The sequence below is a fragment of the Rhinatrema bivittatum genome, chromosome 8, assembly GCF_901001135.1.
Source record: "Rhinatrema bivittatum chromosome 8, aRhiBiv1.1, whole genome shotgun sequence".
NCBI lineage: Eukaryota > Metazoa > Chordata > Amphibia > Gymnophiona > Rhinatrematidae > Rhinatrema > Rhinatrema bivittatum.
This window is the reverse complement of record NC_042622.1, coordinates 193,878,305-193,898,004: the sequence shown is the minus strand read 5'-3', so window position 1 is coordinate 193,898,004 and position 19,700 is coordinate 193,878,305. Positions and strand designations below refer to the sequence as shown.

The following is a 19,700-nucleotide window of genomic DNA, read 5'->3' as shown; positions in this document are numbered from 1 at the left end:
TGATTTTTCTCCTATTTGTCATAATTTTGCCATACATTTGAAATTCCTAGGAAAAATAGCCACTGCTATTACTAGCAATGGTAACATGGAATAGACTTAGTTTTTGGGTACTTGCCAGGTTCTTAGGGCCTGGATTGGCCACTGTTGGAAACAGGATGCTGGGCTTGATGGACCCTTGGTCTGACCCAGTATGGCATGTTCTTATGTTCTTAATAAAACAAAACCTGAACACAAAAGTCCTGAGCCATCACCTAGGTCCTGTGGTTCTTAAATATATTGGAACCGAAATGTAAAAGCAGGACTGGATCAGCCCATCCCCAATGACATGAACTTATCAGTTGAATCAATTGTGGGGGGGTTTTCTCTATTAAGTTGCCCAAAATGCTTGTGTCATATTCAAAAATCATAAGCAATGGTCTGGCTGTACAAATTCATCACAGGAATACTATTCGCACTGTGCTTTCAATGTGGACAGCACTGTAAATTAAAATGGATCGTTGGGGGCCTGCCCTGTGATGCTGGGGGCAATGTGGGTTTAGATCCCCATCCATTGACAGGGGCAGGGATCTGGATATGCCGTGAAAGCACAGGGCACTCGAGGCCAGGGAGAGAGGAAAGGCTGCTCTTCTGATGGTCCCTATTGGTCAGTGAGCAGCTTTGATGGAGGCACGCCTCTATTACTTATTTCTATAGCATTATTAGACGCAGGCAGCACTATATGCAGAGTACAGCTCCCGCCCCCCAGTCTTTGGGTCTGCAAGGCATAGGTGTGTGTGAGTGAGTGAGTGAGTGTGGTGGGGCAGCAGGGTGGGGGATTAAAAAAAAACCAAACCAAAAACAGCCTTTGGAATATAGAGGCCTGCAGTGACTCACTCCATTTATTCTACGTCATACAAGTATTGCCTAGGGGTTTCCAAGCTTTGAACTTTTGTGTTGCAACCATCAAACCATGCTGCCTTTGGTGAAAATGGTTGCCATTGTCCCTTCCATCTCAGGATAAAAAAAACAGAATTCCCAATTCCCTGCTAAAATATTTTCTTATAGCTCTATAAGTGATTTTCCATTCTTTTTGTGCTTACTGAAACTACAGAAGTCTCTTAGAAATCCTGTTCTTCAGGACTTGTATTAAAAATCCAAAATGTATATTCGTGTTGTTCTTCAAAACTGAGTTATAAAAAGCTTCAAAAAGTATCCTGCCTCAAGATGCTAAATTTCAAAACATCACGACAAGTAATGCCATGCATCAGTTGCAAACTGTGCCCCATCAAGGTCTGCATTTTCTTCTCTTAGGGAAGGCGCATTTTCTAGTACCATGCTCATGATTTAGGCACAAGAGACAAACCGCACACGGCTACAGAAGAGATCACAAGAAACTGATCTGAGTAATCACAGGCACAATTATACAAGAATTAATCCATGTCTTTATATATAAGGGTGGCCTTCAGAAAGAAGTGATCCCATGGCTCCGTGGCACTGCCATGAGGGAGCCCTAAGTTAGATTTCCACACCCAACCTTAATTGACCAGGCTCAGAGTGCACATGCAGTGATCTATGGCCAAATGATTTCTGCCATGATGACTGGGTTAGAAAATAGAGACAAAATAAGCAAGAAATTGTGAATGCAGGCTCGTGGCACGTTTTATGGACAGCTCCTTGTAACATGATATATATCGTTCATGTATATCACATAGCAGAGCCTTCTACTTTGAAATCACAAATCCTCCTAAAACATTCTTGGGATCAATAACTGCAGTTCACAGCTCAGATGTGTCTGCAGATGGTTTTGCCAAGGGGGATTCCACCATAGTTTCTGGGTTCCTTTTCAGGGTGGCCTCCAAGACTAAATGCTCTACCAAGGCCAAAAATGAAAAACAAAAAAAACCCGAAAACCTGCTTCAGCTTTTCTTGTTCCCTAATCTCCAGATCTAACTTTGGAACCTTGCACACCAAGAGGAGTCAAAAGAATGTTTAAGTGGAATAAATGACACTTCTGGGTCCGGTGGTTCATTCTGCATTAAGTGTGCGCCAAGAAAACTGTGGGTAATGCATTACAGATGTCGGAGGAAACGGCAGAGCCAGTCACAACACAGGGAAGGCCAATTCTGCCTGGGATCCAAGGCAGCAACTTAAAGATACAAAAGAACCCTCAAGATTTTGCTAGATCATATTTAACTCCTGAGTGGCCATAGACATGAATTCATTAAGTCAGACTGCTCCCTGGCACTAATCTTATTATTCCTAAACAGGTGATTTTATGCCATGCCTTTTCCTTTAAACGTTTAGCACGGGGCGGGCAACTCCGGTCCTGGAGTTCCACAAACAGGTCTGGTTTTCAGGACATTCATACGGTATATTTAAAATGCACTGCTTTCTTTGTATGCAAATATATCTCACGCATATCCACCGAAAACCAGACCTATTTGTGGCACTCCAGCCTACCCCTGGTTTAGCAGATTTACTTACTGAGACATGCCAAAAGAAAATAGTAAAAAACATACAGGAATTAGCTTTCACTGTCGATGCTAAAGTAATATGCAGCCAGGACCTTAGATAAAACCCAGATTTTATACTCCACAGAAACCATTTTCTAGCTTTCTGATTATGGGTAATAGAGTAACAACAGGCATCACCCTCTGAAACTCAAAGAGGCTGTTCATACTTTTTACAGACATCACCTATTGGATTTATTCATTGGAAAGGCCAAGCCAACAGACCGCTTCAGGTATTTTTTCAGTAAATAAAGCAGGGATGCACATCTAGTGTGAACTGGCCCCAGAATAATTACAACTTTTCTTAAAGCTGTAACATAAATTTGTAAATCTGTCATCCCAGTGTTTTGGCTGGCACCACTATACTATACTGTCACATGGGAGGTCAGACTTTGGGAGTTTCTGTCTGTCCTGGAAGTTAATTCTTTGACCATTTCTTGGAGCAGTGTCTCAAAATGAGTTTGTTTTGCACCTACTGTGTCAGTAATGAACCTTACTTCTAAGCCAGGATATACTGGATATGACCTCAAGCTCTCAAATCTACTTAATACTTGCATTGTACCAAACAGAGCCTCCCTCTGGAGTTCACTGGGTATATTACAAACATGTAACTTATCAAAGGTGCGCTTGAAGTTCTTTTTAATCAAGCTCTGATTCCCAATACAATTGGGATAATCTCTGTCTCTGGTTGCATCTTGGTACTTGGTAATCTTCTCTCTCTCCATACATACAGGCCACTCTCCTGTGCGCGCGATTCAGTATTTAAATGAGGGCTGTCAAAGCCGACGCTTAATTTTGCCAGTGTCAGTTCTCAAACCCGCTGACAGCCATGGGACCGGATGCCGGCAAAATTGAGCATCCGGTTTTCAACCCGCAAGCCGATTTAAAAAAATTTTTTTTTTAATTATTTTTAACTTTTTGGACCTCCGACTTAATATCGCCATGATATTAAGTCGGAGGGTGTACACTTTCCCAGTGCCGAGAGAAATTAACGCCTACCTTTGGGTAGGCGCTAATTTCTGAAAGTAAAATGTGTGGCTTGGCTGCACATTTTACTTACTGAATCGCGTGGGAATAACTAATAGGGCCATCAACATGCATTTGCATGTTGCGGGCGCTATTAGGTTCGGGGGGTTGGACGCGCATTTTCGGCCCCTTACTGAATAAGGGGTAAAGCTAGCGTGTCAAAAACGCACGTCCAAACGCGGGCTAACAGTGCGCTCCGCCGGAGCGCACTGTACTGTATCAGCCCAATAGTGCAGAATAGTTGCTTGGTACTGACACTACTACTTCTTGCTGTTAGAGCTTTCTGGCATGGGGTGGAAGGGATTAACAATATGCAGTACGCTGCTTCAGTCTGAGAAACAAAATATACTTTCCAACAATAAACCAAAAGAGTATCATATAACCAACAAGTGACCAGTGGCTATTCATAATCTCATCTGTAACCAGGCAATGTTGCTTTCTTCCACATGAAACACAGCATTTCCAAAAAACAAAAAGGGAATTTTTCAAAAACTCACCCTTCTTGTGTTTTCCAGAACTTTCTGATCCGGCTTTCCGTAATTGGGAGGATTGGCGTAAGGGTCGTAGCCGAGTTTAGCAAGCATGGGTGCAATCACAGGCATATCTCGTAAAACATCTGTGGGTATTTTCCCAACCCACTTGGACAAAGCTTCCACGTTGACTGGCTTGATGACTTGGTCTGTAGACCTTTCCACTCTGAAAGAAAAAAAAAAAGTTAGCATTTTAGGTGCGTATTGTATGAGAACATCGTAGCCTACTAGTCCTGGGGTGGCCTTCATTTACCCGCGCAGAATTTGGCATAGAAAATGAAGACCCCGGCATACTGCGAACGGAGTGTGCCATTCACGGCAAAGATGAAGCCCCGGCGCACCATGTGCGATGAAGATGAAGGCCCCAGCATGCCGCGAACGGAGCGGGTGCTGTTCGTGGTGAAGATGAAGGCCCCACAAGGGGAGCGTGAGCATTCGCAGCGAAGATGAAGGCCACTGCTGGACGCACTCCGCTTGTGGCGTAGATGAAGGCCCTGGTGAGAGTGAATGTGTGTAGAGAGGTGTGTGTGTGAGGGGAGGGGAAGGGGGTGTGAGAGAGCAGAGAGAGGGGAGGGGAGTGTGAGAGAGAACAGGGGGGTGAGCAGAAGGGTGTGAGAGAGAGCAGGGCTGTTGCTTGAGTGTGGGTGCCAGAGAGAGGGAGTCAGTATGAGGAGATTGTGAAGGAGTGTGTATGTGTGTGAGAGATTGGAAGCTCGTGTGTATGAAAAAGGGATCGTTTGTATGTGAGGGTACTAGCCTGTGTGAAGGGATTGTGTATGTGTGAGACAGAGCCTGTGTGAAGAGGTGCGTGAGAGAGAGACATAGGTAGCCTGTGTGAGGATGTATGTGTGAGAGAGAAAGGGAGCTTGTGTGGGTGTGTATGCAAGAGAGAGGGCCCTGTATGAGGGGATGTGTGAGAGAGTGAGGGAGCCTGTATGAGGGTGTGTGTGTGTGTATTAGAGAGAGGGCGCAAATGTGTGAGAGAGAGAGGGACAGAGGGAGCCTGTGTGAGGGGCAGTACTGAGAACAGGGTCAAACTCTGGGACTGGAGATAGAGTGGAAGGGGTTGAGCCTAGAGATGGTGGTGAGAGATACTGGCAGGTGGAGGAGTTGGGGCCTGAGAGGGCAAAGTGGCCAGGGGAGTAGGGAGAGCGAGTGGAAGGGACACTCTTACAGTGAATTTCTAGGAAAATTCTGCTCAAAATATTTAAAATTCTGCATCTCTTAAGTAATAACTTTTTTCTGTATTCATTTAAAATATAATTACTTAAAGTCTGTCATGTAAATTGTGTTATTTTGAACAATATAAAATATGCAGATTTTTGCAGAATTTTAAGTTTTTGTGCACAGAATTCCCCCAAGAGTAGTCGTAGCCACGATCTCCTCACAGAGAGATGCTGGAGAACAGGGCACCCATAGTAGTGCTAGGGAAATGCTGCCAGCAAAAATGACTTAGGGATTAGATTTTCCTTTTCTGCACGTTCAAAAGTTGCTTACATCTGTAATGTAAAATAAGCCAAAACAAGAAGTAAAACATCTGGACAAACTATTGTAGGATCATAACCCCTTGATTACAACATCAAAGATAAATCAAGCTCGTGCGCAAGAGGATGGGACTCTATTCAGGAGTGAACATTTTAGCGGGTAAAGCACAGGAAAAAATAACACTGTTCAGTACTTATTTTTGCTACACTAGGCTCCAGATGGAGATCATGTTACAGCTATTTTTTGCTGCCTGAGGCTCTCAGCCTTCAAACAAAATATAACACATATCTTGGACTAGCCCAGCAGCAGCAAAAGGCAGCGAAACTGGAAGGAAGGGGGAAGCACTATGTATTGCTTAGTGCAATGTTTCTTGCATGCGGCCAAAGAACCTGTTGACTTCCTGCATAGTTTCTTCTCCCTATTGGGACCTTGCTCACTGCCACTGTCTGGCTTTCACTCCCTGTACAACTTTTCCGATTTATTTTTTAAACTAGGCAGTTTCCTCCTGATGAGGATCAATACCAGGGCCAAGAACCGGTGCCATGAGCCTTCACTTGCAAATGCCCAGGGCTATTTACTTCTTGCTATGTTATAGTCGGTCATCAGAGAAAGAGTCTTTGGCCAGGGGGCCATGCAGCAGGCCTCCTTCCAGGAACCCTGCAATCATAAGCCTTTAAATCCCTCTCCAAGCAGCATCCCCAGCCCCAATCAACCTGGAGAGCGAAAGACCCAAGCTGGGAATCAAACTCAAGGCAGACGGACTATCCAAGCCCCAAACTCCCGCACTGTTCCTAAAAGAAAGAGATGGGGGATGGGAGGGGGAGTGTGAAGCTAATTTATCAAGCACTACAACTTCTAAAGGAGAAGAGAGAAGTTCAGATGCTCCAGCAACTTCCTGTAATGCACACCTTGCTGCAGAGTCGCACTGTAAAGAAGGCGGCATTAAACGTAACAAGACAAAAAGCATTCTCGGTTGTGGGCCCTATTTTATGCAATGCCTTGCCTGATGCGTTGAGATTAATTTCGAATCGAAAAGAGTTCAAGAAAGCTTTAAAAACTCATTTGTTTAAGGAAGCATTTGAGAGCATTGAAAGTATGAATTAACAATTTTACAGCTATATAAAATCTTAGCTTTTGCTATTAATATCCTTAACACTATAGTTGTATCTTTCTTTCTTTTAGTTCTGTAATGTAGCAGCCAAGTTATATACTATTTTAGGTCACTAAAAATTTTATGTTATTGATCATGTCATTAATTGTATTTTTATTCAAACTTTGTTTAGATGTTTAGTTCTTTTATTTTATTTTATTTTTATTTTATTTTATTTATTTATTTTTAGTTCTTTATCTTTAGAGATTTTCGACTATAAATATACTGCTGTAAACCGTTTTGATCAATATTTGTATTGGTAAACGGTATATAAATACGTTAAATAAATAAATAAATAAATAAATAAATAAATAAATAAATGTGTCAATGAATTAAGTATTCTGCAAAAAGGCCAAAAATCAAGAGCGTGTAATCCACAATCGGAAAGAGAACGAGCAGGAGGAGAATCCACATGATCAGGCTCAAGACTGTCATCGGCTTTAGAAGATTCGCACTGGTGTTCGCACTATGCGCTTTATTTCCAGTTTAGCCGTGTCACGTGCATCCACGTTTACGTTTCGCTTTACAAAGACACCCCCTCCTCCAGGATCCCCCCCCCCCCCAGCCTATAACAATGCAAACCGTCTGGACTCATTCACTCACTCTCAAGACCACATGGACAAGCAAGAGATTTACCGCTCAGGCCCCCCCAGAATAATCCCCCGAGTCAGGAAGGTTTCACGGGGCTGAGGAGGAAGCGAGTTTCTGTCCTGTTCCAGAACCTTACCTGCTCCATGGGGGATTCTCCTTCTTTCCTAGGTACAGCTTCCAAGGACTCTGGGTAACAGAGGCCCGTGAATTTAAAGAGCCATCACTCCACTTCAATCAGCCATTAGAACAAAACAAAACCTCTTTATGCACGTTTTATTGTCTGGTGGTTTCTGTCTAAACTTCCAATGTGAAACACTTCCCTTTCATGATGGTTAGCCAACTGCGCTGAGGCTATACTATGGCCCAGGCTTGCCCTATTTTTCACTTTTCAAGGGGTCTCATTCTGTACCCCGGTGATAGGTCTAGAACATATCGTCCAGCCAGAATTAAATGGATTGTGGGCCTGCTTCTTTTATTTTCTTGGGCTCTTTGCTGTGGAGGCTGTGCAAAGAGCAGCAGCAGTGGGCAGGAACGTTAGAAAACCCTTTACAGCTCTGGTAATGCTGGCACAACATGGACGTCCCCAGTAACAGAGGCAAACTCTCTTCATTATATGATAGCTGTTCCTGATCTACGTATCTCTAAAACTATCTCAGGTCATTTGGCCGTGGGGGTGGCTTTCATCTAGGTGAATCTACAGCATAAACTTCCCCTTTACTCTTACCATTGGCTTTTATCGACTACCAAACATGCTGGTGAAAGTCCAAAGTATTCTGTAGATCTGAACAGAAGTGTAATGTATATTGTTTTGGTGGGAATACACGCAGTTTTCAGGTGCCGTACGATCGCCTAATGCTAGATTATCTGCCCTAAAGAAGGCTAGCATTCTGGCAATAAGCCTGGTCAGCAACAATCGAAAAAATGGAGAGGAATTTATGAGAAGGGAAAAAAAAATAGTTAATGAAATCAGGACTGTGCAGTGTTTAGAAGCAGAGAACAGTGCTCAGATGATTCAGCTTGGCTGCCATAACCGATGTTAATTCCTCCAGAAATGTCATGTTTCATACCCATCCTCGGAGCATATGGCCTGCAAAGATGATAACACATAAGCCAATGTCTTTTTAGCTCACAGCAATAAATCCCCCTCTTGATTACAGCATTAACTGCTTTTTAAATGTTTGGAAAGCAGTAAAATGTAAATGGATGTTAAACAGGATGGGAACTGTAGGACACTGTGAGCAAGAGAACTGCAGTCTGTCCTAAGCACTTCCTTCCATTTAATCTGTGCAGCAGCCGTACTAAACGTCGCCCAGTAAATGGGCTTCATGTAACTTGGGAGCAATACTGCAGCCACACAGGAAACGCCAACATCTCAGATTTGCGCTTTTTTATCTATTTAGTTTTTTTTCCAAACTGATTTAACACCAGTCAGACTCTTACTGCTGAGATTTGTTCTTTGTCAGGCTATCCCCACGGAAAATACAATTTTATTTTTTAGGGAACACGTCAGCAGAGGATTCGAGTCAGATGCATTAATGTGAAGATAAACGATGATATTTCTGTTCCTCCCCCGTCCACAGGGGATATATCGGTCCAAGATGAAATGCTCCAGCCATAAAGAAAGATAAGGGGAATCCCAATGAGGATGTAAGTACTGAACTCGGCCATTATGTCCTACGCAGGGACAGGTGGCAAAGGCCATCTGTGGCAGTGGAGAACTAGTCACCAGGTGATAGATAGCAAGACTAAGGTGAAACAAAGTACAGGACATGGAGCAGCAGCCTGGCGGTGAGAGCAGCAGGAAGCCAGGGTTCAAATCCCACTGCCTCGTCTTCTGACTTGAATAAATCACTTCACCCTCCCCCTACTAAACTTAAAAGGTGAATTTTCAAAAACGTTACACACATGAAAATGAGTATATGCACATATAAGTAGCCTCTACTGCATAGGCTATAAAATTCCAAAATACACCTGTATATTCATTTTCACACATTCATACTCGTGATAGTGTAAGGGCCAACAGTTATGCACAAAGGGGGAGATTTTAAAAGGCCCACTCGCGCATCCATGTGTGGGCGGTTCCCAGCCCGCATACATGGACGCAGCCATTTTATAACATGAGCGCATGGGTGGGCTGGATTTTAAAAGAATCGCACGGCGACACGATCGGGCCTTTGCCCAGTTTCCTCCCAGTCCACTCCTTTATTAGAGTGGACTGGGAGGAAACTTCCCTAACAGTAACCCTCTCCTTCTTCCCCTCTCCTCTCCAACCCCTAAACCTAACCTAGCTATCGCCAATTTTTTTGTTTTTATACTTACTGCTCCTCTGGAGCAGAAGTAAACTCCGCACGCCAGCCAGCATCTAATGGCACTGACCCAGCCCGCCCCCGTCTCTCCCCGCCAGGACCCCGCCCCTTTCTTCAGGCCTGGCACTTCTGCGTGTATCGGGAGTTTCGGGCGTGGCCGGGCCCTTTCTAAAATGTGCTTGGTGTGCGCATAACCCCTGCTATTTGTGTGCGCGGGCATTTTAAAATCGACTTGTAAGTTGCTATTTTAAAAGGCATTTATACCCGTACTTTTTCCAACTTACTTGTGTATTAATACACCGGCTAATAATCTGGTGTAAGTGATATTAAATGTGTTTATTGTGTAGAACTGACTGGGTGGGAAGTCTGGGTGGAGACTGGGGAGAGTTCAGACTGAAGAACCAGGAAGGTCTCAATAAGCTGCAGAAGAACCGGGTGAATTGGTGGACTAATTGGTAAAACTGGTAATTTCATCGACGCCTACATGTTATAAAATGTATGTGGTTAAGCCCTACTTTGCTTTCACACATAACATGTATGCTCATATATATTTTTAAAATAGGTGAGTAACGTATGCATGCTCAATGCACTGATATACATGGCTTCAATGCATTGCATGCATTCATGTGTGAGCCTACATGCATGCAAATGTAGTGGGGTAGAGATATGCATATTTTATAAAACGTGTGTATATCATGCTTGCACATTACAAAACATTAATAGTAAATCTACATGCAGCCACCTACACCAGGAATGCATGGGGGTGACCCACACGGAGCAGCGTTGGTCTCAGCCCTAAACGGCAGGGTTACTAGGCTAAATGATGAGAAAGTGGGGGAAGGGAAGGGGAGAAATGTTTATACCAAAACAAAACACATCCCTACTGTTAAGATTTTGTGGGGAGTGAAGAGGTGAGGTGGTCATGGTGAAAAAGAAGGTGGGGATGAGTTCCCAGCACCATTTGCAGGAGACACTCTCCAGTAACTCAGGTACCAATGTAGACTGTAAGCCCTCGGGGCAGGGACTTACCAACCGTACCTGAATTTGTAACTCTCCCTGAGCTCAGATTTGGAAAGAAACAATTAAATCTAAAAACATATCAGCAGTGCCATATAAACAAGGAAGTATGGGAGCATGTCACGGATGCTCGGATTCCTTCTCTTGTAAAGGAATCTGCATAGGGTCAGCAGTACTAAAATCCACAGCAGGGCAGCTTTCAAAATGCTGGCTGCCGACTCAGTTTGCATGGACCTTCCTGAAATTTCAACCGAACTGTACTGATTTGGCCCATTTCCCTGCAGAAAGGTTGGTAAGAGTCAGAGGCATTGAGAGCACACGAAAGCTCTGAGCCAGGGATCACTGGGTGCTGTATTATCTGTGGCAGAAATCTGAAAGAAGCTGAATGAATAGATGAAAAGTTATTTGGGGGTGGGGATGGGAACAGAGACACACGTATCAGCAGCTCCCTGCCTGCTTCTGCATACAATTCATGTTTCTATTGCCTACAAATGCATTCACTCTGCAGCTCATCATTACCTACCTTTTCTTCACACTCAGGAAGTAAAAATGGGAAAGGAGAATGTAGAGGGGAGGAAGATGTTAGGTGATAGGCATTTGAGGCACTGATGGCAGGATATTAAACAATGAAGGATGTGCCAGAAGGATGGGGATTAGAGTTAGGAGACAATTTCAAGGCTTCTGAGGCGCTGAAGACCTGCCCACCTAACAAACCGTGCAGACAGCTGGATCGTGACAGTTTAAAAAAAAAAATAGACAGCAGTACACAAGATGAAAAAAATGCTCAACTTTTGACAGCAGTTATTTTCCCCACTAAGAATGGGAGTCACTTTGATTAATATGAGCAATCACAAAAGCAAGGGACCCTCGGAATCTGAGAACAAGCTCTACCTTGTCCACCTGATTCCAGTTAAGCAAGGTTTGGAGAAAAAAAAACATTAAAAATTACATACATAGGAATAACTATCAGAGAAATGGAAAGAAGAATTCACAGAGAAGTAAAGGAAGAAGATCTGGACTCTATGACAGGGTACCATCAAGCTAGGGCGAGATAACATAGTACAAAATGTCACCTTTGTGAGACTTTCCTCACTCAGAATGACGTCAAATCTTCACCCAGGTGTACTGTGCTGTTTGTACGTCTCACTCTACAGGCGAAACCGGCCCCTAAACCCTAAACCCCTCCAACACCTCACCTCCAGCTATTAGCTGCCCATCCTATAGGCATTTAAATAGTTGCATACTGTGAAGGCCTCCCCAGAGGTGCTCTCTCTCTCTCCCTCCCTCCCTCCCTCTTTCTCTCCTTCTCAAGCCCAAAAATGGGCAAAATGCAATTCAAAAGTTCGGGCATATCGCACTGCTGACCGCCAGGAAAAAAGGTGTAGCTCTTTCTGGCATTAAAACCGTGCGATAGCATGAACTATGCTATCGCACGGTGCGATACTGCCCCTCATTTTCATAAATCCCACCCAAACTCCTCCTTAATTCTGCCCCCTCCCAAAATTTGCATTCGCGCCGTGTGCTAGCACTATTATCGCATGCGTTAACGCCATAACGCATTTGATGAACGATCCTGAAAGCTGGAAGAAATTTGGATGCCCATTCCCAAGTGAAAGAAACTGACCAGAGAAGGGCATTTAAGCAAAATTCTGTCAGCTTCAGTAATTCCCAGAAAGCACTGCTAAAGAGCCCTTGACATGAATTATTAGATAGGTGCTGCCAGCAGCAATTTAAACTGTCAAGGCAAATGGTAAGCAAACAAATAATTAGGGACAGAACTCTCTGATAAAACGATTTGCTTTTCCTGGTACATGCCAGGTTCACCAACAAGTTAAACAAACTAGGGTTTGAAGAATGGAAGAGCAGGTCATGGTAGGACTATTTTTTTTCCCCCGTTTGATACATTTTTTTCAGTTGGTAAACAGGTTGTTGAGAAGAAAATAAGAACAATGAAAATCAAAGTCCTAGAACATCCTTTTATAAAATGTTCACTCTCAGTTCAGAGGAGAAAAGATTAAAAAAAAAAAAAGATGCATCTCACAGTCGATAACAGCAACTCATTCAGGTTGCAAACCATTTACCTCGCATCTATTCCTTCTCCATAAACTAGTATATTCTAGACTTCTGAAGCAATTTTAAAATGGATGCTTTAAACTGCATCTAAAAGAAGGCAGGAAGAGCTTTTATTTAACCAAAAATGAAAAATGGACATTGATGTAAGAAATAAAGCCAATATTCTAGCCCTGTTTCAATCAAGGCATCATCCGGGTCTCCGGTGCCATTCCCGGAGGAAACCCTCTTCTGCTCCAACATCCAGGAAACCTTACTCCTGGTCAAAATCAAAAAACAGAGAAAAGAAAAAGTCTTATTTTCCCAACTGTACTCTAAGGAGTGAATTTTAAAAGCCTGGCGCGCGCCAAAACCATGAGATACGCAAGTAGGTCCGGCCGGCGCGCGCTGCACAAATTTTAAAAGGCGCCCGAGTACGCGCGTACCTCCCAGGACGCAGACAAAATATGCCGCAAAAAAAAAGTGGTGGGCCGAGGGCGCGGTCTGGGCGAGACATGGGAATTCTGAGACTTTAACCTGAAGTGAGCACGAATTTACGCACACAAGCGTGTGTCGGGGTCCCCTGCCGCGTAACCTTACTACTGCTACGGACAGAGCTGGCATTTGCAGGCACATGCACGCGTCCATAAAAAATTGTGCGCACATGTACGGGCACACAGCCTATTTTATTCCATGCACGCGTGCATATACGCCAGCATGTTATAATACGGCTGCATCCTTTGGCGCGATCCGGTATATGAGCCCACACGCCGGTATCAAAGTTACCGTCCAAATGAAGTCGGCTGTAAAAAAACTCTCAACGTCTGGACTCTCAGCAGAGAAAACAGCATTTTTTTTCTGACAGTTTCGGTGGCATGAGACACATGGTGAAATAAAAACACAATCTTTTGATTTTTCTAAAAGGAACAGCTTTCCCCCTCCCCGCAGAGCAAGCTCAAAGCTGCATTTAACCCTGCCCTTATCCAACTCTGCAAAAAATAAAAAGCATCAGCGTAAGTCCGGTCTTCTGCTCGCCGAAGATGACTCAGCTGTGGGCAGTGACTTTACAGTTTGGTCACGTTGTGGAACATTCAATCTGTTATTGATCCTCTAAACAAAGCATTTCATCAAATTTGTGAACCAGTCTGTGCCAGCTCAGCGATCACTTTTTCAGCCTCTTCAGGTAATCCCAGCATTCTCATATTTTTAGCCTTAAATTTATCATAAAACATTTCATTTTGACACTGGGCCAAAATGTTTTTCTTTGCTTATGGGCAGAGAATGCAGCCTTATGCCCTGTACATGCTGTCACCTTAGTAAGATCGCATTCAACCACAGTCACTTCTTTAGTGTAGAACACAGTGAATGGGATTTAAATTCACTTTCTACAAGACCAAACTGGATATATATAGATTTCTCCGAGTGTCGTATAGCATGGAGTAAAACAGTCTTTTTCTTACCTTTGTAGTATTAGCAGCTTCATGTGACACAGGAGGTTGTTTTGGATTGAGATGTAACTCAGCAGAAGGTAACCCACCCCGTTGTGTTCCTGGGATAAATCTCCAAAGGCAACCTCAACCAGCCCTGGATACCTGCTGCAAGATCACAGCAACCAAGGATACTGCACTGGGTCTGGCAAAATGCTAACATCACGGGTCCCGAACCCCACCCATGATCACAAAATGGTCTATCGCCACAGATTCCATCACGGATACAAAACCCAAGGGAGCTGAACTCCCCAGCCAGTAAAATTAAAGGCCTTGGCTCCCTAGGACAGGTGCCATGCGGCACGCTGATAACCCTGCTCAAGCCTGTGCAATTCAAAGCTGCATCCTGACTTCAAAGTCAAAAGAACATGGGAACCAGCAAAGGTCCCAAAGCAGGAAACAGTCTGATCAGTGAAATGTGAATAGACCCCACAACGAAACCTGCAGAAACTTAAGGGCAAATCCCAAATTACTTCAGCTGAAAAATTAATAATTGAAAAAAAAAAACAAAAACCCCTCACACACACTGCTAAGATGGAGCAGGGCCACAGAGCAGTGCTTTCACTCGGCAGCCATCTTGCCTGCAATATGAATGTTTTATTGCACGTGGCATCTTAAAATTATTTGTCTTAAGGGCAGAGAGAATTTGTCACATCATTCCAATTTTGTGTTTGAATTTTTGAATCACTGTTTAAAAAAGCTTGTAAGCATTGCAATTTGTCAGTCAGCACAGACTTTGTGATGACAGCTGGGAGGCTAAAGTTTCTCTTTACTGGGTCATCCCTTTGCCCGAAAGAAATTGTTCCGAAACCCACAGGCGAGAGCTAATGTGCCAGACAGGAGACAAACTACTCATGTAATACTGTGGAGCAATTTTCTCCAGGGACTTCTCTCATTTGATGTTTCACACCCCGTTTTTAAACTTTTGACACAGTTCACTAACTGTTTTTTTTTACAGCAACAGTACCTTAGCTGGAGAGACCCTACCCAACTAGGGTCTCCACAATGCAGAGTATAAAAGGGACAGTTTTAAAGCATTTCAAAGATGAAATGAACAGTTTGATGTAGCTTAATCATTAAATAAAATGAGTTAGAGATCTGTGGTTTAAGCATTCATGTATGAGAAAAAAAAAAAAGTGCGTAGGTTGCTGGGCAGACTGGATGGGCCTTTTGGTCTTCTTCTGCCGTCATTTCTATGTTTCTATGTTAAAGTAGAGTTTATGATTTAACCTAGGCTAGGTTCCTGCGAGGACAATTCCTAAAGCCATTCATGTGGATGAACAGGTATTTAAAAAGGTAAAGGGACCCGGCTGAAGACCGCCCAGCTTGATTACAGCTAAAAGTCTGCACGGGTTCCAAAATACGCGGACTTTCAGCTGCAGAGAAATGGAAGTATTCCTGCCGACATCTGCCCTCCCTCCTCCCCACCACCTGCGCAAACAGTGAGTGCAAAGTGCATGGGTGCTTTTAGCGTGCACATGGCATCACTTGCAAATTTTCAAGAGAGAAACAATGCAGGTGGCTCCTCATTCAAATTCTTTCCTAAAATATGTGGGTTAAAATTGAAAACTAAGCAGGCTGTTTACAAATGCCTCCTCCCGGGATCGTACAGGAACTGTTATGACCGTGCACAAACAGAAGCGGGCAAGCTGTCAGTCAGATTAGGGGCCACCTCTGGAATGATGTTAGCAAGCTTTTCTGGACTTTTTCCCTTTTTTTGTACTGCGATGTCTATTGTTGGATCACCGTGAGAATAATCCTGAAACTGCTGTACTACCTGAGCTTTCAAGTTGCCTTCTGAAAGGCCACCTTTTGGCAAATGTTTTTGCATACAAGACGGGGAACAAGAAAAAAAATAAATAAAATTACTTCTCTGAATCCAGTGATGGCAATGATGGTCTGAAAGTCAGAGAACATCACCTGCAGGGACAGATATTTCTGTGCATAGAGTTGCCTGCCAGGGACAATTCATGTTTGTGGTCAGGCTTATCTCACAGTCAACTCAAGACATCTCCAAAGGTCTGAATCAACCTCAAAGTTCTTCTTTCCTGGTATGCGCAGTTAAAGTCTGGGTCTGCCATCTTTTGTTCCTCTGTTTGGACTCAGCACATCTGTTATACCCCAATCTCTTTTCGCATCCTTGTGGTGTTCATATAGCCCACAATACAAAATGAACGTGCAGGCCTACTCTGCGGGACCATCTGGCAGATGTAATAGCAGCCACATGTCTAGCGGTGCCTCAAAATATATTCATGGACATACCGTATATTTCTCCTAATTCTGATGAAAAAACGGTCATAAAAGAAGTTACTAAGAATGAGGGTAGATTCATTCATAGTTAACCAATACTGAGTGTATGGAAAGAACAGTCACTTACCGTTTCCATAGGCCGAAGCTGGGCATATAAACACAATCTGAATGAAGACTTGGCCTATGGGCCGACATTTAGATTGTAACATTCAATACACTTTAAGTTACTCGGCAGGAAAAAGTCATAATCTATAATGTACCCTAGGGAATGGGCGAAGGGAACAGTTTCTTAAACAATGATAATGTTGGATCATTGCTAAAAACACATTCAGTTCCAGTGTAAGAAGCCAAGATATGGCCAAATACAGAGATATTATAAAAATATGAAAGGCCCCCCCCAAAAAAACCCCTGTACTCACTTTGACAGAGATACGCCACCAGCTTTTCCGATCATTTCCTCATGGCGCAGCACTGCATCATTCCAAGGGATACCAAGGAACTTCAAGAGAGTCTTCATCCAGCGTTCGGGATGGAGAACCAGCTGTTCGTAATGCACCAGCATACATCTCTCATAGCCCACCTCCATGCACTGGTTGTACATTGTTTCGATGGCACGGTTCCACTTGGTCAAGCAATCCCTGTAGCTGTTCAAGTCAAACCCGGCAATGGTCACTTTCCTAGATATCATGGAGTGGACTGAGGCCCGGCCATCACGGACCATGAAAAGAAATTTGGCGTTGGGGAAAATTTTGGCAAGGTAAGTTAAGGACTTTAGAGCAAAAGGGTCTTTATTGCACAAGTAAGGGGCAGGCTCCCCATGTTTGACAATGATTTCCAGTAAAAAGGCTTGCATGGCCGAGTCTAGAACTTCATCCGTGACCCCGGCTTCATCCAATCGGATTTTTTCTTTGCTCGAACGTGCCCACATTTGCTTGACCGCTAGTATCCGAGGGATTACCCTGGTTTCTTCTCCACAACGAATATCAGGATGAGCATCCAACATAGCCCGCATGAGAGTGGTGCCACTTCTTGGCACCCCTCCAATAAATATTAAAGGCATATCCTTGTGGTAAGCAAAGGTTGCATTTGCTTTTGGTTCCACTCCAGTCCTTAAAGTGGTTCTTGCACTCTCCATCCTGATAGGCTGGCTGCGTTCTTCTATCCTGTGGTGGCACTCCATGGCATGTTGTCCCAAATAAAATACGGTCACTGAACTGATAACCAGACATGCCAGCAACAAGTTCTGCTTTAGTTTTCCAATCATTTTGGACACAGAAGTCAAGACTGAAATTCAAATTGTTATTGTAGCCACAACTTTCTTTAGTTGTCCATGCTGAAGAGTCTGAGTCATCGACTTCTGAAGAAGGAAAGAGGAAAGGAAAGGAAAAATCTCATTATGGACATTTACGAAGCAAAACATGTTGCCTTTTCTAGAGGACTTACAAGAGATGTGCAGTGCCTATTGGATGCCACTTGTGCTACACAGAATGCATAAGGGCTTATACACTTGGGAACTACCCCATGAAAAGCAAAGCAAAATCATTCACAGCTCAGGTCACAAACATTTGGCATATTGTCATTCTCAGTCTCACTAGTCTATAGCCAACATATTACTTCCTACCCATTTTTTCATATCCAGGTTTTGAAGGCCAAGAGGTAGAGTTTTATTGCAAATATAATATAGGTATATAGAGGGAGAAATTTAATTCAAAGTACTACTGCTGCACACAGATTCCGGCTGAGTTCATAACTGCACTAAGGGACATGATGATGCAAGATTTTCACAATCCCTTCATCTCTGGCAGTTCTTAGCATCACCAGGAAGGCTTTCAATGCACTCAGTACCTATAGTTTTAAAATCAACTGCATGAGTGGTGCGCTCTTTGGTATATTAAAATGCTGTTTACTGAGACGCATTATCCACAGGACATGAATCCCAACTAGAAGCCCTCTGCCTGACAGCAGTGCTTGCTATGTCACACAGACTGTAATCTCTGCAGAACGGATGATGGGGAAGAAATATATTTACCACTAGTACTTCTACTGCTATCTATCATTTCTAAAGTGCTACCAGACAGATACAACACTGTACAGAAAAACATAAGCTTGCCCTGCCTGCATTTAGGTGCGCTGATTTCAAAAGGCATTTCTTGGGTAAAAATGCTACTTTACCCAGGGAAATGGCTCATTATAAAATACTGCCTGCTGGATAGGTGGGCAAACTTACGCTCACATCACCCGTACATGTGTAAATTCACCTCAACTGAGCAGTGGCGTTCCCTGGGGAGCAGGGGGTCAGAGCAGGGCAGGGATTTGAATTTACATGCACACTTTTGGATTTTTCTAAAGCATGCATGCAAATAAAGGATTTCCTTCGCACAAATAAGCAGGTCTGACCGTGTGCAGGTAGTTTTGGTGGGATAATTTCCAAAGCAAACACATGCATGCAAGTTTGCTTTGCATTGGACGTGACCTCATACACGAATTTGCCAACTTTCTTATGGAGGCTGGTACAATATTACCCTCAAAAGATCCGTTTATTGACCCCTATTTAGGCTTAAACACCTCTGGAAAAAAAATCACGGCGTTTTACTGGCCAAGTCCCCACAAGCTGTTTTAAACCAGACTTGAAGCGAACGCGGTTGAAATGTAAAATTGGTTCCAGATTTAGAGCTAGAGAAGATTATGTACAATTCTTGTAAGTAATCTTCACAAACCAAAAACATTGGTCACAGTCATGCAGTTGTGCGAGATATCCCACACCAATCAGATGCACGCCAAATACAGACTTTCCTTTAGCTGCACGTTTACCTTCAGATGTTCAAAACTGATGATAACGCTTTGGACAATGGCACCTCCCTCTGGGTTGAAGCTGAGCTTGATTAGCACTTTCACAAAATGATGCGCCACCATGCCGCACCAATTACGGGAAACGAAGCCATGTACAGAAGGGTAATTGGGCAGTTCTTAACACAAATTACAGAATTCAGAAAACCGCCCAGCAATGCGCCACACTATAATGAGGCATTCCCTCTGGGTGAAATCAGAGGCTGTAGACCCCGCGGTGAAACCACGGCTTTCGGACGTGATCTGTACTTTGGGAACTCTCTCTTTCTTCCCGTGGTTTTCAGAGACAAGGCCTGTGAAGACGGGACCCACACAGAGTTCAAGTCCCGAGAACACAGCGCGAAGCGGCTCTCTTTCCTGACTCATGCTTCCCAGTAACGCATTCTGCCAAAAGACAACATAGTAAAGCCTCATGACAAAGCTTGGAGAAAAAGAAAGGAAAACAAGAATGAGAAAAAAAAAGGTAGGCAGAG

The 19,700-nt window shown here is 43.6% G+C and overlaps 1 protein-coding gene across 4 annotated transcripts in view; it reads right to left on the bottom strand.

The window, feature by feature from the left end:
* TPST1 (tyrosylprotein sulfotransferase 1) overlaps positions 1-19,700 on the bottom strand; it is a 134,331-nt gene that overhangs the window by 54,458 nt on the left and 60,173 nt on the right. For all 4 annotated transcript variants that reach the window (XM_029612301.1, XM_029612304.1, XM_029612303.1 and 1 more), the window contains exons 3-4: positions 16,800-17,737; positions 4,013-4,211 (exon numbers count right to left, since the gene is read on the bottom strand). In XM_029612301.1, coding sequence (XP_029468161.1) covers positions 4,013-4,211; positions 16,800-17,644 — 1,044 coding nt within the window. In that variant the 5' untranslated portion in view covers positions 17,645-17,737. The remainder of the gene's footprint in view (positions 1-4,012; positions 4,212-16,799; positions 17,738-19,700) is intronic.